The sequence below is a fragment of the Hemitrygon akajei genome, chromosome 19 (assembly GCF_048418815.1).
Source record: "Hemitrygon akajei chromosome 19, sHemAka1.3, whole genome shotgun sequence".
Taxonomy (NCBI): Eukaryota; Metazoa; Chordata; class Chondrichthyes; order Myliobatiformes; family Dasyatidae; genus Hemitrygon; species Hemitrygon akajei.
The window spans coordinates 36,246,034-36,272,762 of NC_133142.1; the positions used below are offsets into that span (position 1 = coordinate 36,246,034).

At 36.4% G+C, this 26,729-nt stretch overlaps 1 protein-coding gene across 1 annotated transcript in view; it reads right to left on the reverse strand.

Annotated features, from left to right (window-relative positions):
• The window catches only part of eif4e3 (eukaryotic translation initiation factor 4E family member 3), a 76,687-nt gene that overhangs the window by 20,462 nt on the left and 29,496 nt on the right, over positions 1-26,729 (reverse strand). The window contains exon 2 of the mRNA XM_073072384.1: positions 13,095-13,167. Coding sequence (XP_072928485.1) covers positions 13,095-13,167 — 73 coding nt within the window. The remainder of the gene's footprint in view (positions 1-13,094; positions 13,168-26,729) is intronic.

A 26,729-nucleotide genomic window follows, 5' to 3' on the forward strand; every position in this document is an offset into this window, starting at 1 on the left:
AAACATCTATTGGCTAATCAAGCAAATTAAAACCTATCCATATTACCTAACTCCAATGAATTCTTGTTCTCACTGACCCAAGGCTATTAGAATCAACAAAACAACACGGAACCCTCCCATCTCTTTTATTTTCTCTATTAATCCTCAGTCTTCAGTTTTACCTTGCTTTATGGTCTTCGTGAAGAGCCAAGCATGTGTAGCTGGACCAATATTTAATAAGAATAGTGGTTTCTGGTTAATTGAGGCACTTGCTTATTTGGGACAACTCAATAAAGAACAAAAACAAATCAAGAAAATAACTGGGATTTCTTCTGTTTATTTGGGACACTATGCCACTTAATTGGGATAGGACACAGTTAATCATGTGCACCTATGTGGCCATTAAACACTACACTATGCTTAGAGTGAACAGTCGTGTACACTTATGTTATCCACTTGGCCCAATGTAAGCCGATTCAAAAAGCAGTGATTTTTGAAAATATTGTTTTTTTAAATTTTGACTTAAAATTTTTTTGAGACTAGCTGAATCAAATTAAAAGCCATCTGCTTAACACCACTCATCAGCTGCAGAGATAACTGGAGTGCCAAAACCTACAAGTGCACATTTGATACATCAGTAAGATAAACTGCAAGAAGAATGTCAATTATACACTAGACACCAGGGAAGATCCCAAAAACTAAAGCATAAAGATAAGGATCCAGATATTGAACTGGCCCTCAATCAATGATTTTCTATTGTAACTGGATGAGGTGTGCATGCCAGCGAACCAATGTTAAAAAACAAGTCAAAGGAGCTAGCTAAAAAATCTTTAGTCACCAAGATTTTGAAGCAACAGATAGTTGGTTGTCTCGGTGGAAATATAGGCACATTAAATTCAAGAAAGCGCATGGCAAGAAAGGAAGTGCTGAAACATAGAATTCTACAGAACTCCCTGACTTGCTTCAAAGATTTTGTGCAGATGATATCTACAGTGCCGATGAAGCAGTCCTTTTCTTTTAATCATGCCTCACCAGATATTCCCTTTGCTACAAACACACAACACAATCTGGTACAAAGAAAGCAATGGATCGCATAAATGCTGTTTTGTTTAAATATGTCAGGAACTGATAATATAAAATTGTTAGGTATTGGCCAAAGTGTTACACCTTGATGGTTTAAGGGGCAAAGAAAGGATAGTTTATCAATTGAGTACTATACCAGCATACACTTGATGAATTCCTCCATTGGAAACTATTACGAACTAATACAGTTTTAGAATACTGTAGTAATAGTGGCAGTGTTTGTATTTGTTCTGTATTTCATTTAAATACATAATTTGTTACTCAGTTAAACAGTAGTTTGTCTTTTTTATACCTTTATAACTATTTCTATGAAACTTTGGATAATTGGGACAGGCATTTAATTGGGCCAAAGTGTAGCATTCCTGATGTGTCCCGATTAACTGAAATCCACCATATCTGATAATTTGCTACTTTTTAATATGAAATCTGCTTTTAGGTATATTAGATCCTGTAAGTTCTCTTTCATTGGAATGCACTGGGGAGAAATTACATTTTAATAGGGTAGGAATATAAATACCAGATACAGGAGGCAGCATTTAGCCATTTAAGCTGTTCTGCCATTCAATAAGACATCCCCCCCCCCATAAATTATATCCTCAATATATTTAATAATTCAGCTTCTACAGCTCTGTGGCATAGAGAACTCCAAACATCTATGACCTGCTTGGAAAAAGATTTTTCCTCTGATGGAACAAACAAAATGCTGGAAGAACTCAGCAGGTCAGGCAGCATCTATGGTGGGGACTGAGCAGTTGATGTTTCAGGCTGAGACCCTTCATTAAGACAGGAAAGTAAGGGGGAAGAAGCTAGAATAAGGTGTGGGGGAAGGGAAGGTGTACAAGCAGGCAAGTGGGAAGATAGGATGGTGGGGGTAGAGGAGAGAAAGCAAGAAGCTGGCAGGTGAAAGGTACAAAAGGTAGCAGGAATCTGATAGGAGCAGAGGGTGGACCCTGGGAGAACAGGAAGGAGGAAAGGCATCAGAGGGAGGTGAGGAGAAGGGGTAAGAAGGGAGCCACAGTAGAGAAATGGGAAAAAGAGGGAAGGGGAAGGGGGAGAAATTACCAGAAGATAGAGAAATCCGCATTCATGTCATCAAACTGGAGGCTACCCAGGTGGAATGTGAGGTGTTCCTCCTCTAACCTGACAGTGGCTTCATCGTGGCAGTAGAGAAGGCCATGGATCAATATGTCAAAATATCAATGGGAAGTGGAATTAAAACGAGTGCCTGTCTTTCTTTGTCGCTTGACAAAGGGCTCTCACCCATGTAGAGCGCCGAATACAGTACCTCGTCAGTGGCCTCGACAGACTTGTAGGAATTGCCGCATCACCTATCAGGATTGCTTGGGGTCCCAAAAGGTGGTGAGGTGGTATGAGACAGGCATGGGTCAGCAGGAGACGCTCATGGAGTGAGCACTGTTTCAGATTCGCTCCATAACCTTTACTTTTTTTAACCTATGATCACCCTTATTTAACTTACTTTTACCTACACCAAAAGATTCTTGCTACTTTTTTGGACTTATCTTTAAGAGTTTATTGTGAATTTTGAAGAAATGAATACAGAAATGGCTCTGAGATCTAAAGGGCAAGACCCTGGGAAAGATTCTAACGGGAACGGGAAGAAGAAAAAGACCGATCCTAAGCACACTGAATTGACTTATGAAATGTTATTGGAGGTTTTAAATGAAAAATTTGAAGAACAACGACAAATTTTCAAACAAGATATAAAGGCTTTTCAGGATTATATGGATAAGACTGATTCAGTAGTTAACCAGCAGCAAGCTCTAATCGCAACTTTGCAAGAGGACGCTCGGAAGCGAGACTTGATAATCGAAAAACTGGAGCAGAAATTATCTTCGACGATTAAACAGGTGGAAACACTTAAAGCCAAGAGTGTCGACTTTGAAAATCGGTCCAGAAGACAGAACTTACGCATACTTGGTCTCCCGGAAGGTATTGAACAAGGGGACTCCTCGAAGTATTTTGCTCAACTTTTAAAGGATGCGTTCCCTTCTGTATTCCCAGACAGTCCTCCGTTACTTGATCACGCTCACAGAATTATGCGTCGATCACCAAGTGCTTCAGCTAAACCACCGGTTGTAATTGTCCAATTTCATTATGTGCATGTTAGAGCAACTTATTCGTGTGGCTCGGTGTGTAGGGATGGTCATATTCCAAGAATTCAGTTTTCGATTAGTGGAGGACTTTAGTCCAGAAGTAATGAAGGCAAGGCTTCTTTTTAAACCTCTGATGTCCGAATGTTATGAGAAAAATCTAAAACCTGCGCTCTTATACCCTGCGAAGCTCAGAATCTCGCCTCCCAATGTATCACGACGTGTTTTCTTTTCTACATCTGAAGCGAGAAGCTTTCTGAATGAGAACTTCCCTACTGCTGCGGATTCTCATCTCTAATAAATGAGTGATTTTGATCGTTGCAAGATGGTTTTTGTTTCCAAAACCAGATTTTGTTTCTGGCTATTGGTGTAGGTTTACTCTATATTTTATACTCTAGTTAAAGTTTTTTTTGACGTACTAATCTTTTTATTTTACTTACTTCAATCACTGTACTTTATCTTTGGTCATTATTATTAATCCTTCGAAGGCGAATTTTTTTTTACTAAGATGGCGGTTTCTTCTCTAAAATATTTTTGGCTTTTTTTTGATTTCGCCATTTTTTTTCTCTCGTCTTCTTTCTATAATGCATTTCTTATCACAGTTTAAAATTTTTTTTAGTTTGTTTGGGTTTTAACCCGATTTATAAGTTACTAGTGATTATATTCTTTTTGTTTTTTTTACTAGCAATTATATTAAGAAGTTTGGTTTTAGTATAGTGATTATTATTTCTTTAGCGTTTGGGTAGATCTTTTTTATCCTTTATATACGGAGTTGCCTTCTGCTGATATGGGGGTAGATTTAGTTTCATTTCTCTTTCTTCCCAGCCTTTTCCTGGCTGGAGAGGAGTTTTCTCATCTTGGGTGGGGGGGGTGGGGGGTCTTTTTCTAAATCTTATGTTCTTTACATCAGTTTTTTTTAGTTTTTTCATTTAGGCTGATTTTAAACCACTAAAATGTCCGCGATGTCGTCACTTCTGGGTCTGCCCCTTATTTTTGTTCCTCTTCCGGGTGCATGAGTTCATAATTTGGTTAACCCTTTATATACCAAAGGGTTGATTTTAGAAATATGGCTCAGACCATTAATTTTGTCTCTTGGGATACTAATGGCATAAACCATCCGATTAAATGGAAAAAGATTTTCAAAGTATTCCAAAGACTGAATGCACATATTATTTTTGTACAAGAAACTCATGTGAGGAAAGAGGACAATCATCGCTTTTTTAGGTTTTAGCGGGGTCAACAGTACCATTCGAATTCGAATGCTAAAGTAAAGGGAGTTTCAATTTTTATTGACTCCTCTATTGCATTTGTCCAACACGATATTTTTTCGGATCCGAATGGTAGATTTTTGTTAATTACTGGGTTACTTTTTAACAAAAAGATTGCTATGGTTAATGTTTATGCTCCAAATGTGGATTATCCCGATTTTTTTAAGTCCTTATTTACTTCTCTACCTAATCTAAATGAATATAAGTTAATAATGGGTGGTGACTTTAATTGTTGTTTAAATCCTTTGTTGGACAGATCTATATCTACTCAGACTTTACCTAATAAGTCGGCCACTTATATTAACTCTTTTTTGACTGATAATGGAATTTTTGATATTTGGAGATTTCGGCATTCCAAGGACAAAGAGTTTTAATTTTTCTCACATGTTTATTATTCTTACTCGAGAATTGATTATTTTTTTATTGACTCTTGTTTTATTCCATCGGTAATTGGTTGTAATTATGATATTATAGCCATCTCTGACCATGCTCCATTAAAACTTTCTATTAAATTTACGGATTCAGCTTCTAGTGCTAGACAATGGCGATTTGATTCTACCTTACCGCAAGATCCGGATTTTATTAAATTTATGAAGGAACAGATCGATTTCTTCTTTTCAACTAATTCCATGGATGATATTTCTTGCAGAACACTTTGGGACACTTTTAAAGCATATATATGTGGACAGATTATCCCCTACTCCGTTGGTCTGAGAAAACGCATTAAGAAGGAAACTCTTTTATTGGTTGATAAAATTAAAGAGATTGACAAGAAATATTCGATCACTCCTAGTAAGGAGCTTAACAAACAAAGGGTTGAACTTCAAATGGAACATAGTTTATTACTTACATCTTCGATTGAAAATCAATTAATGAAAACCACATCTGATTTTTATATACATAGTGATAAATCGGGTAAACTGTTAGCTAGTCAATTGAAGAATGCTTTAGTTAAACGCCAAATTACTAAGATTCGTCAGCAGAATGGGGATCTGACAGTTAACCATGATGAGATAAACAAATCTTTTCAAGGTTTTTTATACCTCCCTGTATCATTCTGAATTCCCTCATGATTATAATACCATGTGCGATTTTCTTGGGAAATTGAATTTTCCAAAATTATCAGCAGATGATCTTTCAATATTAGGAACTCCTATTACAGATGCAGAAATTAAAGGGGTTATTTCCTCTATGAATTCTGGGAAAGCACCAGGTCCAGATGGGTATACAGTAGAATTTTTAAAATGTTTTTCCGCTACTCTTTCTCCTTGGTTATGCAGGGTTTTTGAAGAAGCAATTAGATTGGGTAATCTGCCACAATCTTTTTATAGAGCTTCCATTTCTTTAATATTGAAGAAAGATAAAGACCCTACTGTCTGTGCATCCTATAGACCAATATCCTTATTGAATGTAGATTCCAAGATCTTTTCCAAGTTACTGGCATCCAGGCTGGAGAAGGTATTACCTCAAATTATCTCACAAGATCAAACTGGTTTTATTAAAAATCGCTATTCTTTTTTCAATGTTAGGAGATTATTGAATATTGTTTATACTCCTTCACATACCACTTCAGAATGTGTCATTTCATTAGATGCGGAGAAAGCATTTGATAGAGTTGAATGGCCATACTTATTTACTGTGCTTGAGAAGTTTAATTTTAGTCCGACATTCATTTCCTGGATTAAACTGATATATCATACTCCAGTAGCCTCGGTGCTTACTAACAATCAAAGATCTCCCTTTTTTCGTTTATTTCGGGGTACTAGACAAGGTTATTATTACAAGACTCTTAGTCCATTATTATTTGATATTGCTTTAGAACCCTTGGCAATTGCTATCAGAGAATCACAGAACATTTTTGGCATTAATTGTGGGACGGATATACATAAGTTATCATTATATGCAGATATTTATTATTTATAATTATTATTATACTTATTTATTATTCTGATCCTGAGAAATCCATTCCCGCAGTTATATCATTGTTGGCTCAATTTAGTAATTTTTCCGGGTATAAATTAAATCTTAATAAGAGTGAATTGTTTCCTTTAAATAGACAGGTTCCAATTTATGGAAATTTACCTTTTAAATTAGTTAATAACTCTTTTATTTACTTAGGGATTAAAATCACAAAAAACTATAAGGACTTATTTAAGGTTAATTTTTTACCCCTAATTGATCAGATTAAATGTTTGTTTACTAAATGGTCACCAGTATCTTTATCTCTGGTAGGTCGGATTAATGCTATTAAGATGGTTATTTTACCCAAGTTTTTATATATATTTCAAGCGGTACCAATTTTTATTCTGAAATCTTTTTTTGCTAATGTTGATTCAAAAATTTCCTCATATATATGGCAGAATAAAAATCCTAGATTAGGTAAAAAATATTTACAGAAGGCAAGGAAGGAAGGTGGATTGGCATTGCTTAATTTTAGATTTTATTATTGGGCAGTCAATATCCGATATTTAATATGTTGGTTAAAGGATTGGGATTTATCTTCTAGCCCTCATTGGGTGAACCTGGAAATTAAATCTGTACAAGGATTTTCATTGGGTTCTATTTTAGGGTCTTCTCTTCCCTTTGCTCTTTCTAAATTGCAGAAACGAATTGACAATCCGATAGTTAAACATACTTTACTTATATGGTTTCAATTTCGGAAATTTTTTGGGTTGACTCAGTTTGTTTTAAATATTCCTATTGTATCCAATTGCTTTTTTTATCCTTCTATTATAGACCAAGCTTATTCGGCTTGGAAGACAAAAGGATTACGATTTTCCGATTTATTTTTGGATAATTGTTTTATGTCTTTTGAACAATTATCTAATAAATATAATTTGCCTAGATTTCATTTTTTTAAAGATATTTACAGATTAGGAATTTCTTAAATACTGTACTTCCTACCTTTCCAAATCTTGTGTCTTCAGGTATTTTGGAGAATTTGTTTGAACTAAATCCTTCTCAGAAAGGGCTAGTATCAAAACTCTACAATATAATTATGAAGATACGTTCAGAGCCCTTCTATAAGATTAAAAATGATTGGGAAAGAGAACTTAACCTTACTATCCCTATTGAGAATTGGGATAAAATTCTTCAATTAGTTAATTCATCATCTATATGCGCTAAACATTCATTAATACAGTTTAAGGTTGTGCATAGGGCTCATATGTCCAAGGATAAATTGGCTCATTTTTATTCTTATATAAATCCTATTTGTGACAGATGTCATTCTGAGATAGCGTCTTTAACTCATATGTTCTGGTCTTTCTTTCTTTTTCCATCTTGTTATTATCATTATTAATAACAACAAAATAAAATTGATACATAGATAATGAGATTACACGCATATATATTTCAACTAACTATAAAAGATTACAAGAGCAATGATTACAGTATAAATGAGTATTCCCACAACATAAATGATACAATATACAAATAGACAAGGCAAACCTAAGTGTATCATAATATAAAATAAAAAAAGAAAAAGAAAAAAAACTATGCAAAAAACTAATCTAAAAATCTAATAACTAATAGAAGAGAAAAAAAACAAAAAAGAGAAAAAGAAAAAAAAAGAAAAAAAGGGGCTGTTTATAATATCTCACAAAAATACAAAATCATCAGTGTCGTCAACTCCGATCCTCTTGACATATATGAAATCAAAACTGAAAAATCAAATAGGCCTGGAACAGGGTCCTATTACATCATATGAAAATATTGAATAAATGGTCTCCATATCTTTTCAAATTTAGTAGAAGTGTCAAATACACCACTTCTAATTTTTTCTAAATTTAAACATAACATAGTTTGAGAAAGCCAATGAAATACAGTGGGAGGATTAATTTCCTTCCAATTCAACAAAATAGATCTTCTAGCCATTAGTGTAAGAAATGCAATCATTCGACAGGCGGAAGAAGATAAATGAAGTGAGTCCATCATTGGTAAACCAAAAATTGCAGTAATAGGATGGGGTTGTAAATCAATGTTCAATACCGCAGAGATAATATCAAAAATATCTTTCCAATATTTTTTTCAAAAGCAGACACGGCCAGAACATAGAGTTAAAGATCCTATTTCAGATTGACATCTATCACAAATAGGATTTATATAGGAATAAAAATGAGCCAATTTATCCTTGGACATATGAGCCCTGTGTACAACCTTAAACTGTATTAATGAATGTTTAGCACATATAGATGATGTATTAACTAATTGAAGAATTTTATCCCAATTCTCAATAGGAATAATAATGTTGAGCTCTCTTTCCAAATCATTTTTTGTCTTATAAAGGGGCTCTGAACGTATCTTCATAATTATATTATAAAGTTTTGATACAAGCCCTTTCTGAAAGGGGTTTAATTCAAACAAATTCTCCAAAATGCCTGAAGACACAAAGTTTGGAAAAGTAGGAAGTACAGTATTTAAAAAATTCCTAATCTGTAAATATCTGAAAAAATGAAATCTAGGCAAATTATATTTATTAGATAACTGCTCAAAAGACATAAAACAATTATCCAAAAATAAGTCAGAAAATCGTAGCAGTCCTTTAGTCTTCCAAGCCAAAAAAGCTTGGTCTATAATTGAAGGGTGGAAAAAACAATTGGATACAATAGGAATATTTAAAACAAACTGAGTCAACCCAAAAAATTTCCGAAATTGAAACCATATACGTAAAGTATGTTTAACTATCGGGTTGTCAATTTGTTTCAGCAATTTAGAAAGAGCAAAAGGGAGAGAAGTCCCCAAAATAGAACCCAGTGCAAAACCTGGTACCGATTTAATTTCCAGGCTCACCCAATGAGGGCTAAAAGATCCATCCCAATCTTTCAACCAACATATCAAATATCTGATATTAACTGCCCAATAATAAAATCTAAAATTAGGCAATGCTAATCCACCTTCCTTCTTTGCCTTCTGTAAGTATATTTTACCTAACCTAGGACGGGTTAGGATGGGCATACAGCAGAATTTTAAAAATGTTTTTCTGCTACTCTCTCTCCTTGGTTATATAAGGTTTTTGAAGAAGCAATTAGATTGGGCAATTTGCCACAATCTTTTTATAGAGCTTCTATTTCTTTAATATTGAAGAAAGATAAAGACCCTACTGATTGTGCATCCTATAGACCAACATCCTTTCTGAATGTAGATTCCAAGATTTTTTCCAAGTTACTTGCATCCAGATTGGAGAAGGTATTACCCCAAATTATTTCGGAGGATCAAACCGGTTTTATTAAAAATCGTTATTCTTTTTTTAATGTTAGGTTATTGAATATTGTGTATACTCCTTCACATAATATCTCAGAATGTGTTATTTCATTAGATGCAGAGAAAGCATTTGATAGAGTTGAATGGCCATACTTATTTGATGTGTTGGAGAAGTTTAATTTTAGTCCGACATTCATTTCCTGGATTAAACTGATTTATCATACCCCAGTAGCCTCGGTGTTTACTAATAATCAAAGATCTCCCTTTTTTCGTTTATTTCGGGGCACTAGACAAGGCTGTCCTCTTAGTCCACTATTATTTGATATTGCTTTAGAACCCTTGGCAATTGCTATCAGAGTATCACAGGATATTCTTGGTATTAATCGTGGGACAGATATTCATAAGTTATCTTTGTATGCAGATGATTTATTATTATTTATTTCCAATCCTGAGAAATCTATTCCTGTAGTTTTATCATTGTTGGCTCAATTTAGTGATTTTTCTGGGTATAAGTTAAATCTTAATAAGAGTGAATTGTTTCCTTTAAATAGACAGGTCCCAATTTATGGAAACTTACCTTTTAAATTAGTTAATGATTCTTTTATTTACTTAGGGATTAAAATCACAAAAAACCACAAAGACTTATTTAAGGTTAATTTTGTACCCTTAATTGATCAGATTAAATGCTTGTTTACTAAGTGGTCACCATTATCTTTATCTCTGATAGGTCGAATTAACACTATTAAGATGGTTATTTTACCTAAGTTCTTATATATTTTTCAAGCGGTACCAATTTTTATTCCGAAATCTTTTTTTTACTAATGTTGATTCAAAAATTTCCTCATATATTTGGCAGAATATGTTCTGGTCTTGTCCGCTTTTGAAAAAATATTGGAAAGACATTTTTGATATTATTTCCACGGTATTGAACATTGATTTACAACCTCATCCTATTACTGCAATTTTTGGTTTACCAATGATGGACTCAGGCCATTTATCCTCTTCTGCTTGTCGAATGATTGCATTTCTTACATTAATGGCTAGAAGATCTACTTTGTTGAATTGGAAAGAAATTAATCCTCCTACCGTATTTCATTGGTTTTCTCAAACTATGTTATGTCTAAATTTAGAAAAAATTAGAAGTGTTGTATTTGATACTTCTATTAAATTTGAAAAGATATGGAGACCATTTATTCAATATTTTCATATGATGTAATGTGACCCTGTTCCAAACCTATTTGTTTTTCCAGTTTTGATTTTACATATGTTGAGAGGATCGGAGTTGACGACACTGATGATTTTGTATTTTTGTTAGATATTACAAACAGCCCTTTTTTTTCATTTTTTCTTTTTCCCTTTTTTCTTTTTTCATTTTTTTCCTTATTAGTTATTAGATTGTTAGATTAGTTTTTCTTGCATAAATTTTTTTTTCTTTTTGTCTTTTCTAAAAAAATATATATTATGATATACCTAGGTTTGCCTTGTTTATATGTTACTTGTATCGTCCATGATTTGGGAAGACTCATTTATATTGTAACTATTGCTTATGTATTCTTTCATGTTCAGTTGAAATGTGTATGTTTGTAATCCCATTATCTATGTATCAATCTTATTATGTTGATAATAATAATAATAATAAAAAGATTGAAAAAGAAAGAAAGAAAGAGACAGGCGCAGCACCTGTCCCACATAGGGGTAAGTGCCTGAAGGGAGATTAAGTGGAGAGGAATGAGTGAAAAAGGGAGTTGCATAGAAAGCCATCCCTGTGGAAAACAGAGTACAGGGGAGGGAAAGATGTGTTTAGTGGTAGGATCCCATTAAAAGATAGCAGAATTTACGGAGAATGATGTGCTGGATGTGGAGGAGTGGTAGGCAAGGATAAGGAGAACTCTATCCCTGTTATAGTGGCAGGGAGATGGGATGAAGGCAGATGTCCACAAAATAGCGGAGATGCGAATAAGCACACCATCGACGGTAGAGGAAAGAAAACCCTGTAACATGCAGAAATAGGAATAAGGTGATTTTTCCACTGAATAAGGTGACCCCTTACTCTGAAACCATGTTCCTCAGTCCTGACTTCCCCCATAAAGGTAAATAGCCTTTTAATATCAACGCTGTCAAATCCTCTCAGAAACTTAGATGGTTTACTTCTGTTGTGCGTTTAAAGTTCAATGGATATTGGCTGAAGCTATTCAATTTTAACTCATTAAGACATCACCTTCATCCCTACAACCTTGTGAATTTTCTCTGATGTGGGTCCAATGCAAAATTATCCCTCCTTACAGATGTGGAGATCAAATCCATTTGCTGTTCTTCAAGTGTGATCTTACTAGTGTCTTTTATAGTGGCAACTTCTTGTCATTAATTCCTATAGCTGCATGAAAACTGTATTTCATGTAGAAGGACATCCAGATTTGTTGCATTTGTCTTCATTTAGAACAATATTACTTTGCTGTTTTCCTACCAAGGTGAACAAGCTCACATTTCTCTACATTATCCTTGAACTGTCATACAGTATTTTATCGAATCGCATCTACAATCCATTGCAGTACCACTGTGTCTTTTTCACAACTTACTCTATACGCTTAGTCCCTTTACCTAACTCACAAAAAACAGACTGTACATGTTTGAGGCCTCAGCAGTATCCCTTTTGGAAATCCATTTGCAGCTAGTCAACTTAAAAATGACCCATTTGCCTTGATTCTCTGTTAGTTAATTATCTACATGCTAACATAGTATTCCCAAAAAGCATGAGCTTAGAAGAAGGTAACAGAAAACCAAAATGAATGAAGCATAGCAGTTAATGTTGTCACAATGATGAAGGTAAACCAAAAGATAGAGAACCTCATTAAAAGACAGCTGAGACAGAGAGCACTGCCAGTTCCTCACTAGGTGGATATGAATAGGTCGAAACTTCAGATAAAAATTAATGTCAATGAACCATCAAAGCAACTTTCCACAGACAAATAGATATATTTGGAAAATGTTTGCAATTGTAATGTTGCAACAATTCTGGAACAGCATAGTGATGCACACATTTTCATAACTAAAGCTGCTATGTTGTCCGAGCTATTATTTCTTTTGTTGGAACCAACGCTCTCAGCCATCTCTTGATATTATGTGGAGTAAATCAAACTGGCTAAAAATTGTGGGATCTAAGAGAGATCGTATTTTCAGCACTTCTCACTGAACAAATATCACTACCTTCTATGCTATTGTGCCACCTTGTTCTATGTATATTCTAAAGGGGGTGCACATTTATTCCAAGGACCACAGTCAGAAATTTTGATGAAATTTGGTTGTTCTCAAAATGGGTTCTTACTGTTTGGCACTGGGCCAAATGGTTCTACTAAACCAAACCAAATGTTTCTTATTTGAAAGTTAACTTTGAATTCATGCAAAATATTAGCAGTTAATAAACCTTTTCTACATTCCCTTATTTTCTACTCACCTGTACAGTTTGTACAGTATAAATTTTCTTCAGGTTGGATTCACATTCCGCTGCAGTAGTTCCAGGTACTGACCTGAAAACAAAAGTAAAATTAATTTCAGAGTAAAAACAGCACACTTGTATCGAAGCCAACAGGAGACTGACAAGACAGAAAGACTTTGAAAATTTTAATTCAAACCTATTCTACAAAATAATCAGCTAAACTGCCAATAATCCACAACCAGGATGTGCTTTATTTTAAATTCACACCCAGTTTAAAGAAACTCTAAACCCCTTCCCTAAAGTTAATGCAATCTTCAGAGACTGATCTTAAGATTCCAAGCAAATGACACTAGCTTTATCATCCTAACACTGAAGCATCATTGATGAAGACAAAAATGAAGAATGCACTGTAGAATTAAGGCACCTTACAGCGTAATAAACGATTTAATCTAATCAGACTTTGAAGAAATTTATCCATAATTTCAGAACTGGCTTCAATGGCCCTAGAATACAACCCCTTCCATCTTCAAGCTGATCAAACTGAACTAACCTCGCATCCTACTCTCACTGACATAAAGCACTGGGCTACTTTACAAAACTTTTCCCCTAGATTCTGGAAATTTGATTGTAGGATCTCACCCTCTATTTTTTTCTTCTGCTTGCAACACAGCTTCCTGCTCTCCCTTTTCACCCCTCTGAATTTTTTGCAAGATCTATTTAGTTTAGCCTCCACACATTGTCTGTAGTTCATGTAGATGGTTAACACCTGACCATTAAATCCCCTACAACATCTACATTTTCCCCAAAATGTAGCTATTGCACCACAGTGCACTTCACTGGGACCTCTCTCCTTCAAGGTGTTGTCATTGCAGCCCTGTCTCTAGTACATCCCCTCCTCTACCCTCATGAACTCTTATTGGTTCCCTACTTCCTTCCTTTTATTCCATGGTCTAATGTCCTCTCTGACCAGATTTCTTCTTCTTCAGCCCTTTGCCTTTTTCACCTATTACGTGCTAGCTTTTCACATGATTCCCTTTCATCCCCCTCTTCTGCCTTTTTATTCTGGCTTCTGTCATCTTCCTATCCAGTCCTGATGGGGAGCCTTGACCCAAAACATCAACTGCTCATTTCCTTTAATTGATGCTGCCTGACCTGCTGAATTCCTCCATCATTTCGGGTATGTTGTTCACGATTTCTAGCATTTGCAAAATCTCTCGTGTCTCAATTTACCAGTTTAAATGATCAGTTTAACAAAGGCAGACCCTTGATGATTTATGCCCTCCTGTTCCTTTTTGGATTGCTACATTAATTACCCTGAATTCTCTCAGGGTGCAGAGCTATATTTTCTTCATATATTTCCTGTAATAACATACACTTCAAGAACTTCATAGTTTCTCTCCTACCACACAAGACTTGAGATGTTCCTTAAGTTTGGATTTCATGAATAAGTGTTTGAATAGAAACTAAAAATGCTGGAAATACTTTGAGGGTCAGAACATTTGCCCACATATGCAGTTTCTGTTTTGTTTTAGAGTTCTTGCATCAGTGATGAATCTGCCACTTCTTCAGTGTTGCTGGACACACATGCACAAAAACCTTTCATTACACTGACAGGCATGAACCTGAGTCACATGAATTCTCAGTGCAAGATATCTGTGCCATGCAGGATTCCATCAGACAAGGAGGGGTCAATGAGAATGAGTTTAGCTCCCCTACAATGCAAAAATCTATCCAACCTTGTCTTAAATATATTTACTGAAGTAGCCTCCACTGCCTCATTGGGCAGAGAATTCCACAGATTATTTACTAAAAATAATAGCTCACTAGAGATGGAAACTGCTCATGCTGAGTGTATGAATGTTAATGTAAAAAACTTCATGGATTCATTTAGTGTGAACCAGTAACAGAACAAATGCAGAAAAGATACCTTTACCACTTCATTGAATAGGGCACCATCAAGGAAATGTTGCATAATCTGCACAAAATCATGTTGCCAATTATACAAGAAATCACTTATTCCATCAAACCAGTGCAGATCTCAGGATGTTACCATTACCTCATTTACTTCCTTAACCTAATCGCTCTCATACCCATCTCCAATTCTTCTACCATTTACTTGCACTAGGGATAACACTGTAGTCAATTATTCAGCAATTCTTTGACAGACAGACAGACATACTTTATTGATCCCGAGGGAAATTGGGTTTCGTTACAGCCGCACCAAGAATTGTGAAGAAATATAGCAATATAAAACCATAAATAATTAAATAATAGCAACTAATCAAGCCAAGTGGAAATAAGTCCAGGAAATAAGACACATGGAAGGAAGCCAGAACACCTAGAAGAATTTATGGTCAAAACCCCACATGATTTCAATTAACTTTTAAACATTTAATGGATGTCTGTAACTGCAGAAATTGGACTTTCGAAAACCTTTTGGAAAGGTACTGCATAGAAAACTATGATTGATGGTAACTGCTGTATTGGATTAAGAATTGTCTGAATATCTGTAGGCCTTAAATTATCAATGGATTTGGTTCTGCTTGGTGATGTGTCTTACAAGGATCAATACTGGGATCTTTTGTGCTGACATCTTCATTAATTATCTTCATGCAAGTGCTAAGAGGAATGATCGGCAAATTTGCACCTGGTGAGATCTTTTTGTGAATGACAGCATTGTAAAGAATGCTAAATCATGCCTTGCAAACATAACTAAATTAGGCACTGAAAACCATTCTTCAAGCATCAGAGATACAATGACAGTTATAAGGTGCATTCTTCCCAGATGCATGCAATAGTTTAGACTGTACAACCTGTAAATACAGTGGATTCCCGTTAATTGGTCATCGATTAATTAAGGCATCTGCTTTATTTGAGACAATTCTTAAAGCACAAAAATTAATCAGAAAAAAAATTGAGATTCCCTTTGTTTATATAGGGCACTATGTCACCTAATTGGGACAACAGACTGTTGCCGAACAGTTTCTAACTAGTGTCAGTAGTGTGCACTTGCATGGCCGTTAGACACTTACAGCAAAGTTTTTTAAATAGCGCCAGTTGCTTGTTTGTGTTCAAAAAGCAGTGACTTCTGTCACAGATAGTTGGTGATTCAGAATTATTTTACTCACTGCAGTTCCAAGCATTGAGGCTTAAGAGATGCCAGAAACAGCCTGGAGTGAAAATGAAATGATTTCACTACTTCAAAAATAAGGAACTACACAGAATTTTAAGGCACCAACAATTATCTTGCATGTTACAATGAAAATGACAATTTGGAAGATGCATTGTATGAAAGCAGCCCATTATCTGTGATAGGTGTTTGTACTGATTTTGTTCTTTTGATTAACTGTAACTGAACATGGCAACATACACTGGATGAATTTCTTTGTCGCTAGCTACTAGGAACTAATACAGTTTTATAGTACTGTAATAGTATTGGTCAGTTTCTAACTTGTTCTGTATTTCAGTTTGTCTTTTTTATCTTTTTAATTATTTCCATGTAACTTCAGCTAATTGGGGCAGTCATTTAACTGGGCCAAAATGTACTTGTCCCAATTAACCACAATCCGTATACTTAGTTTCCAAAATGCTTATCTTTTATATTATATTCAGTGTTTAAAAGTTACACCTGATAGCCCTCTGCATTCATAACTTTACATTAAATAAATTACTAGAACCAAAATTTAATAAAGAGTTCAAAGTAGAAGGATATCTGGAGACACAAGAGACTGCAGATACTGGAAACTGGAGCGAGAAACAAAATACCTGGTGCAATCCAGTGGGCCTGGTGGATTCAATGGAGGGAACTGGACAGTTGAGGTTGCATTGAGATTTACATTTCTTTAAATCAACCCATAAGTAATATGAGAGGTGCATGTCATACATGTACACCTAGTTTGTGTTTTAAAAGTCCTGCAGTAGGTAGTGTAACATCTAAAGCAGCTCTGTACAAGGGTACAGCATGGAACAAAAGATTTCTTGAAATTTAGTTTAAAACATTTTCCACAAGAACATGATGCTCTAGTTTTCTGATTCTGAGTTGTCAAACTTTTTGCCTTTATAACAGTTCAAAGTACAAACCAGGGTAATTCAGCTCCAGAGCTTTTTACAGCCTTAGTTCAAAGGTGGACAAGAGAGCCAAATTCTAGATTAAGGTTTAAAATTCTTGACATCAAGAACCTCCAGTAAAAACCGAAGACAACGGGAATGCAAAGAGAAATTCTCCATGATATTACATCATACCTAGCACATTGAAAGAGTTTTGGATGTTGGAGGTTATTTCTAGTTCAGCCATCTTCAGCTGCTTCATCAACACAACTCTCCTCCCATCCCTGCTCACCTACTGGGTGGTCTTGCTCCCCCATCCTGTCAATGTCCTGGGGTCACAGCTGAACAGGAAACAACTGCAGTTACTTATGCCCAATGAGTAGATCAGAGGCATGGTATGCAGAATAGCACAATTCATCTTTGACTTCCAAAACATTTTCCAGTAAGTACAAAGCCTAATATACTTTTCTTGCCTGGATAGCCAAAGACCATAAGACAATGGACCAGAATTATGCCACTCAACGCAGCAAATATGTTCTGCCATTCCATCATGGCTGATCCCAGATCCCAATCCTCACTCAACCCCATACACCTGCATTCTTGCCATATCCTTTGTTGTTCAGACTGATCAGGAAACTATCAACTTCTGCCTTAAATATACGCACAGACTTATATGGAGGCCACAGTCTGCAGCAGAGCATTCCACAGTTTCACTATTCTCTCGCTAAAAAAGAAATCCTCCTTAGCTCTGTTCTTAAAGGTTGCCCCTCAATTTTGAGGCTGTGTTTTCTGGTTCTGAATACTCCCACCATAGGAAACATCCTCTCCCCATCCACCTTATCTAGTCCTTTCAACACTGGGTAGGTTTCTGTGAGATCACTGCATTCTTCTAAATTCCAGTGAGTATAGGCTCAAAGGTACCAAACCCTCCTCATAAGTTAACTCCTTCATTCGACAAATCATCCTCATGGACCTCCTCTGGACTCTCTCCAATGACAACACATCCTTCCTGAGATATGGGGCCCCAAAATGGTTGACAATACTCAAAGTGCGACCTGACTAGAGCCTTATTAAGTCTCAGCATTATCTCCTTGCTTTTATATTCTATTCCCCTTGAAATAAATGCCAACATTGCATTTGCCTTCTTTACCATAGACTGAACCTGTAAATTAACTTTCTGGGAGTCTTGCACGGGAACTCCTAAGTCCCTCTGCACCACTGATGTCTGAATATTGTCCTCATTTAGATAGTCATCTGCATTATTGTTCCTTTTACCAAAATGCATACATTTCCCAACACTGTATTCCAACTATCACATTTTTTGCCCATTCTTCCAATTTATCTAAGTCCTGCTGCAATTGCATTGAATTCTCAGCATTACCTACCCCTCCACCTATCTTTGCATCATCTGCAAACTTCACCGTAAACCCAATAATTCCATTATCTAAATCACTCACAATGTGAAAAGCAGTGGTCCCAATACCATTAGTCACCAACAACCAACCAGAAAAGGCCCCTTTTATTTCCATTTGCTGCTTCCTGCCTGTCAGCCATTCCACTATCTATGCCAGTATCTTTCCTGCAACACCAGAAGATTTTATTTAGTTAAGCAGCCTCATGTGTGGCACCTTATCAAATGCCTTCTGAAAATCCAAGTAAATGACATCCACAGCCTCTCCTTTATCCACCCTACATGTTACTTCCTCAAAGAACTCTTAACAGATTTGTCAGACAAGATTTCCCTTTACAAAAACCATGCTGACTTTGACTTGTTTTATCATTAGTCTCTAAGTACCTCAAAACCTCATCCTTAATAATAGACCAACACTTTCCCAACCATTGAGGTTAGGCTTAAAATTTCCTTTCTTTTTCCTTCCTCCCTTCTTAAAGAGTGGAGTTAAATTTGCAATTTTCCATTCTTCCGGGACCATGCCAGAATCAAGTGATTCTTGAAGGATCATGACCATTGCATCTGCTATTTCTTCAGCAACCTCTCTCAGGACTCTGGGATGTAGTCCATCTGGTTCAGGTGACTTTCCCACCTTAAGACCTAGCACTTCTTCCTTTGTAATAGCAATTGCACTCACTCTTGCTCCCTGACACTCACAGACACACTGCCAGTGTCTTCCACAGTGAAAACAGAAGCAAAGTAAAGTTTATCTGCCATTTCTTTGACCCCCATTACTAACTCACCAGCATCATTTTTCAGTGTTCCAGTATCAACTCTCACCTCCCTTTTACTCCTCATAAATCTTTTGACATCCTGCTCTGTATTATTGGCAAGTGTATCCTCATATTTTTATAGCTTTTTTGGTTGCCCTTTGTTGGATTTTAAAAGCTTCCCAATCATCTAATTCCCCACTCACTTTTGCTACCTTATATGACCTTTCCTTGGGTTTTATGCAGTCCTTAACTCCCTACGGCTGCCTTCCCCTCCATTTGAGAACTTCCTCTGTGGGACATTTCTATCCTGCGCTTTGTGAACCATTCCCAGAAACTTCAGCCATCTTGGCTCTGCTGTCATCCTCGCCAGTATCCTCCTCCAATCCACTTGGGCAAACTCCTCTCTCATGCCTCTGTAATTCCCTTTATTCCATTGTGATTCTGATACATGTGACTTGTGCTTCTCCCTCTCAAACTACAATATGAATTTAATCATATTATGATCACTGCCTCCTTTACGTTAAGTTCCTTAATAAGAACTGGGTTATTACACAACGCCCAATCCAAGATAACCTTTCCCCGAGTCGGCTCAAGCACAAGCTTCTCTAAAAAGCCATCTTGTAAGCATTCAACAAATTCCCTCTCTTGCAATCCGACACCAACGTGATTTTCCCAATCCCTTTGCATATTTAAATCCCCCACTACAATTGTGTCATTTCTCTCATTACATGCCTTCTCCAGCTCCCTTTGCAATCACAACCCCACATCTTGGCTACTACTTGGAGGCCTATATATGATTCCCATAATGGAATTTTTACCCTTGCAGTTTCTTAACTCAACCCAGATATGTTCAATGTTCTTTGACCCTACATCACCTCTTTCTAAGTATGTATTTAGATCTCCTACTAACAGAACCACACCACCGCCGCCTATGCCTTCCTGCCAGACCTTTCGATACAAAGTAAATCCTTGATGTTAAACTCCCAACTAGGGCATGTACTCTTTCAGCCATGACTCAGTGATACCCACAACATCATACTGACCAGTCTCTAATTGTGCCATGAGTTTGTTCACATTATTCTGAATGCTACACACATTTAAACATAGCACCTTCATTCCTGCATTCTTTGCCTTTTGAATTTTGCCTCTGTGGTACAACTTAACTCTTTGTTCTGTCTGCATTTGTACCCAATCATTGGCTTGTCCTTCCTTACATTCATGTTACACCCATCATCTACTTGTAAATCTGCTGGCTCATCCTCAGCTCCATCATACTGGTTTCCAATAATCCAGACAACATCTAAAATTAAACAACCTGCTTGGCTATCACCCAACACTGCTGTAAACAGCCACTTATCTCGTTCCCAAGATTCAGCAGCTACAATGCAACACACAGAAAAAGCTGGAGGAACTCAGCAGCTACAATGTGCATGCTTACAAAATGTACTCTAACAACTGCCAAAGCAACTATTTTATTTGGCAACTTTTACAATAAGTACAAGGGAAGGTGATTCATGAGCAGGCCATTAACTTTAAACTAATCTACAAATCATCCTATCTTAAATTATTTGACATTCTCTTATTGTCTTTGGGTCTAAATTCAGGAATACACTTTACAACAGTTTGAGACCATCTCCATCTCGATGCAGATTCATTCATTTCAAAATGGAATAAAGGGGCAAATAGTCTAAAATTTATTAATTTATATTTTGTAAAATATTGCAATGACCTATAAGCTCACTCAATTTTAAAAAGCTCAAGTATTGAATATTTGAGCTTTTACTAAAATGCAGAAGAAAATCAACAATTTTAAAGTAGAGAACTGCATTGGCACTAGATGGCACCAAACCTCTACTGCTGGAGCATGAATAAAATCGAGATAACCATATGCAGGTTTCATGCAACAACTTTGATTTAAGATTCAAAGCAGATTGCAGTTTTTAATACCATGCCTGTAGAGAAGAATTGCATTCTGTGCACTTTGTTGTGCACAGTACTATGTGTAGTACTTGACTAAAATCCTTATCACAAAGTGCAACATATTTAAGTTAGAATGATTTGCTCTGGCACACAAGAAAAAACACATTTTAGAAAATGCTGGATTGTTAATTTAGTACAGGCAAAGGAATCAAATTATCTGAATAAAAAAATTACAAAAATTCAATATCATTAATAAAACCAAAATGCCCAACAAACAAATGTTCCAGATATAATTCACCAAACAAAACAAGCACAACGAACTAATATTTAAGATCCTGTCTATCCCAGAAATCCCCCAGAGCACTTACAACTCCATGTATATGCCAGGAACGCCCATCTTGGTACATGGTAAACCTCAATCAATCAAACCTAAAGGCATTGCTGTATACCAGAACACTGATGTGCATCTGCTCCAAAACACTACGTAAATATTTCCCAACAGAAACTTGTCTGTTTTTGTTAGAACTTCAGTCCTTGAACAAATCTGTCCCTATTATTTAATTTTAATGTCCTCCAACTACAAGTATATGGGTAGCCAAAGCTTTGAATCTTTGGATTCTGTTACAATCAAACTTCAAAGAGCTCAATATTGGGTTTGTTAAATAGAAATCAGCTTTACATTATGATATATAAAGTTGAATTTGAAATAGTATCCTTAAAGCTTTGAGACATACTCAATAAAATTTATTTTATTTTAGCTTCTGAAAGCACAACCTAAAACAAGAGATGAAAAAAATATATTCACACCTTTCAAGATAGCTGAAGTTCTTCACAACCAACAAAGCATAGCAAAAGCTGTTGCAAAGAAGGGAATATTGTTGTCAATTTGCAATATTCGGTTTACTATAAATAGACTACCATGTCATTTATTTCACAACTGTAGTCAAGTTGCACACAGTTGTGTTCTCAAATTAAATATAATCTAGCATTTTGTTTCTAACCAAGAAACAAAGAATTCATCTCAAGTATGGCATTTTTGACAAGCCAGTACTGGGGGAGATGGACAGTCAATTTAGATACATATAAAAATTCCAGAATGGGGCTTGAAATACTGATTTAGGACAGGACGTTATCACATAATTTAAGGATGTGGTTTCTTAGATCATTTGCTAAATTCAACAATTTAAAATATTTATTATATATCATTTTGTAATAATTTCAAATTGTTCAAATAGCAAAAGAATAAACTCAAATGCATCAGACATGATATGAAAATATACATAGAGACTAAATGTTTAAGCCTTCATACCATGACAGGCAGCTGTTAAACTGGGAATGATGCAGGGAAATCCAAATTATTTTAAAAGTGTATTAAGATCATAGAACAGAAATGATAAAAGCAAACTTTAAAATAATTGTGAGCAAACTTGTTCAGCAAAGAATTACACTGATCAAGATAATTCACAGTAAAATCAAAGGAAGAATTTATGCAAATTATAAGATTACGAGGGGAAAATTAGAATGAATGAATTCTAATTTATAATTAATCTTACTTCTGACTGCTCAAAGTTTTTTTTGAGTACTTGCAGCCAGAAATATTTAACTACAATCAAAGGTTAGATGTAATTCTAAATGGCGCATATTTAAAAATATCTAAATACTACATGCAAACAAAAAGTGGAAATCGAACTTAGCATGAGACCTAGCCAACAATTCTTTGCCCATTTTTAATTGTCTTTCAGTTGCATTGCTGAACAGCTGTAATCAAGGCAGAACAGGTTTAATAATATATCAAAGACAGGATGGTGTCTTATGTGGAGGAGAACTCAGGTTGGTGGTATTGCAATGCACCTGCTACCTCTTTCTACACAGCAGAGATTGCAGTTTCAACATGTGTTGTCACTGAAAGGCTAGCAAGTTGCATCAGGTAATCTCATAGATCCAGCAGAGTAAGCCACAAAATACTAGTCAGGGAGTAGTATTGAATACTTGCAGTGATTTAATGGGTGCCAATCAAACAGTTTGCTTTATCCTCAGTTGTGCTCTTGAGTTCAGTTGAAGCAGCACACATCCAGATATAAAGGAAGTGTTCTACATACTTATGTGTGCCTTGTATAGAGCAGAAAGGCATAGTAGAGTTACTAAGCCATTAACGATTCAATTCCACCTCACAAGCTGATAGTAATTATTTTATTCTTATGCATTCAATGAAAATGTATTACAATGCAAAATCATTTACAGGAAATGTTCAAGTATATGGGAAAACGTGAAACCACTTCCAGACAGTATTGTACTGAAATGGAGAGGCGTAGAGAGGAATTTTCAGATATTTGGCTCTCTGGAAATGAAGCTCCATGAGGACAATGAAAATATGTATCCCCTTTTGGTTTGTTTTATTATTATTGTTATATGTATCAAAATACAGTGAAAAGCTTTTGTCTTGCATACAAAAACATGGAGGTCAAGCTTAGAAAAGTGCAGGCATCTGAGTACATTGCAGGATATCAGAAAAACAGTTGCAAGAAAAAGTTTGCAAGTTTGCAATTGTCCTTTGCAATTACCTATTTTTCTGCAAAATGTGGTCTGATCTTCATCTAAGTCACAATAACAAACAAACACGATCAGTCTAATCTAATAACACATCAGCAATTGTACTACTACTCAATACTGAGTACACCATTTAAACAATCACAGTCTAGGTTCAAAAGAGTATGTGAACCTCTGGGGTAATGCCTTTGACAAAAGCTATTTGGAATCAGGTATTCCAATCAATGAGATGAGATTGGAGCTGTGGGTTGTAGAGGTGCCCTGCCCTATAAAAAAAAGACACACAGGTTACTGACAGAGCCTACTCTTCTCAAGAAAGATCTGTTTATGTGCACCATGCCTCAATTAAAACAACTTTCAGAGGACTTTAAAAGAAGAATTGTAGAGATACATGAAGCTGGAAAAAGCTACAAAAGCATTTCTAAAGACCTGAGTGATCATCAGTCCACAGTATGGGGAATTGTTTACAGATGAAGGAAATTCAGTACAGTTGCTACTCTTCTTAGGAGTGGGCATTCTGTAAAGATCACACCAAGAGCACAATGTGAAGGTATAAAAGTACCAAAGAATAACAGCAAAACACCTGCAGAAACCTCTGGAACTTACTTAAGTCTCTGTTCATGTGTCCACTATAAGAAAAACAACTGAACAAGAATGGACATCACAGAGGAATCCACTGCTCTCTAAAAAAAAATTGCTGCACATCAAGTTTGCAAAAGACCACCTGGATTTTCTACAATGCTTCTGGGGCAATGTTCTCCAAACAGATGAGACAGAAGTGAAACTTTTTGACAGAAATACACACTGCTATGTTTGGAGGAAAAAGGACACCACATCAACACCACAACCTCATCCCAACTGTGAAACATAGTGGAAAGAGCATCATGGCTTGGGGCTGATTTGCTGCCCCAGGGCCTGGACACCTTGCAATTGCTGAGGAACAATGAATTTAAATTTCTATCAAGACATTCTACAGGAGAATGTCAGTGTACTGCTCTGTCACCTGAAGCTTAATAGAAGTTGGATGATGCAACAAGACCATGATCTGAAACACAAAAGTAAATCAACAACAGAGTGGTTTAAAAAGAATAAAATTTGTATTTTGAAATGGCCAAGTCAGATTCCAAACCTTAATCCAATTGAAATGCTGTGGCATGACCTGAAGAAAGCGGTCCATATCTTGGAAATATTGATGAACTGAAGCAGTTTTGTATGGGAGAATGGTCTAAAATTCTTCCTTGCCTTTGTGCACGTCTAATCAGCAGCTACAGGAAATGTTTGGTGGAAATTATTGCTGTTAACATGAGACTTTATGTTAGACATAAGAAGGAATGTTAGATATAAGAAGCAGGAAGTAGCAGGGGCTTATGAGAAATATAGGGTAGCCAGGAAGGAGCTAAAGAAAGGACAGGAGAGCTCGAAGGGGGCATGAGAAGACCGTGGCATGTAGGATTAAGGAGAACCCCAAGGTGTTCTATGCATATGTGAAGAATAGGAGGATGATGAGAACGAAGGTGGGACTGCTAAATGGTAAAGAGGGCAACATGTGCTTGGAAGCGGAGGAGATTGGGGAGGTCCTAAATGAAGACTTTGCTTCAGTATTCACAAGTAAAAAGGACCTTGATCAGGATGAAGTCGAAGTAGAGCGGGCTTGTGTGCTGGACAATGTGGAGATTAAGGAAGAAGTAGTGCTGGATCTTCTTAAAAACATTAAGATTAATAAATCCCCAGGGCCAGATATGATATACCCCAGGTTGTTGTGGGAATTGAGAGATCACAGGAGCATTAGCTATGATCTTTGAATCCTCTTTTGCTGCAGGGGAAGTTCCGGAGGACTGGAGAATAGCAAATGTAGTTCCCTTGTTTAAAAAAGGTAATAGGGAGAAACCTGGGAACTATAGACCGGTGAGTCTTATGTCGGTGGTATGCAAACTACTGGAAAGGATTCTTTAGGATAGGATCTACGAACATTTGGAGAAGTACAGTCTACTCATTGATAGTCAACATGGCTTTGTGAAGGGAAGATGGTGCCTCACAAGCCTGATTGAGTTGTTTGAAGAGGTAACAAAAGAAATTGATGAGGGTAGGGCAGTGGATGTGGTCTACACAGAATTTAACAAAGCATTTGACAAGGTCCCTCATGAGAGACTCATCCAGAAAGTCATGAGACATGGGATAAGTGGAACCTTGGCTGTTTGGATAAAAAATTGGCTTAAAGGAAGAAAGCAGAGGGTAGTTGTGGAAGGAAAGTATTCTGCCTGGAGGTCAGCGACTAGTGGAGAGTCGCAGGGATCTGTCCTGCGACCCCTGCTATTTGTGATTTTTACAAATGACCTGGATGTAGAGGCAGAAGGATGGGTGAGTAAGTTTGTGGATGACACGAAGATTGGAGGAGTTGTGGATGGAGATGTAGGTGGTCGAAGGTTACAAGAGGATATAGATAGGCTGCAGAGTTGGGCAGGAAAATGGCAGATGGAGTTCAATCCAGACAAGTGTGAGGTGATGCATTTTGGAAGGACAAACCAGAAGACTGAGTACAGGATTAATGGTCAGTTACTTAAGAGGGTCCTTGGTCCTTGAACAAAGGGTCCTTGGGGTTCAAATCCATACATCTCTCAAGGTCGCTGCACAGCTTGATAGGGTAGTTAAGAAGGCCTATGGGATGCTAGGCTTCATTAACAGAGGGACCGAGTTCAAGACTAGAGAGGTCATGTTGCAACGCTACAAATCTCTGGTGAGACCGCACTTAAGAGTATTGTGTTCAATTCTGGTCAGCTCATTATAGGAAGGATGTGGAAGCTAAGGAGAGGGTGCAGAGGAGATTTACCAGGATGTTGCCTGGTTTGGAGAACAAGTCATACTTTTCTCTTTGGAGCACAGAAGAATGAGAGGGGATTTGATGGAGGTCTGCAAGATAATGAGAGGCACAGATAGGGTGGATAATCAGTACCAGTTTCCCAGGGCACCAATGCCAAA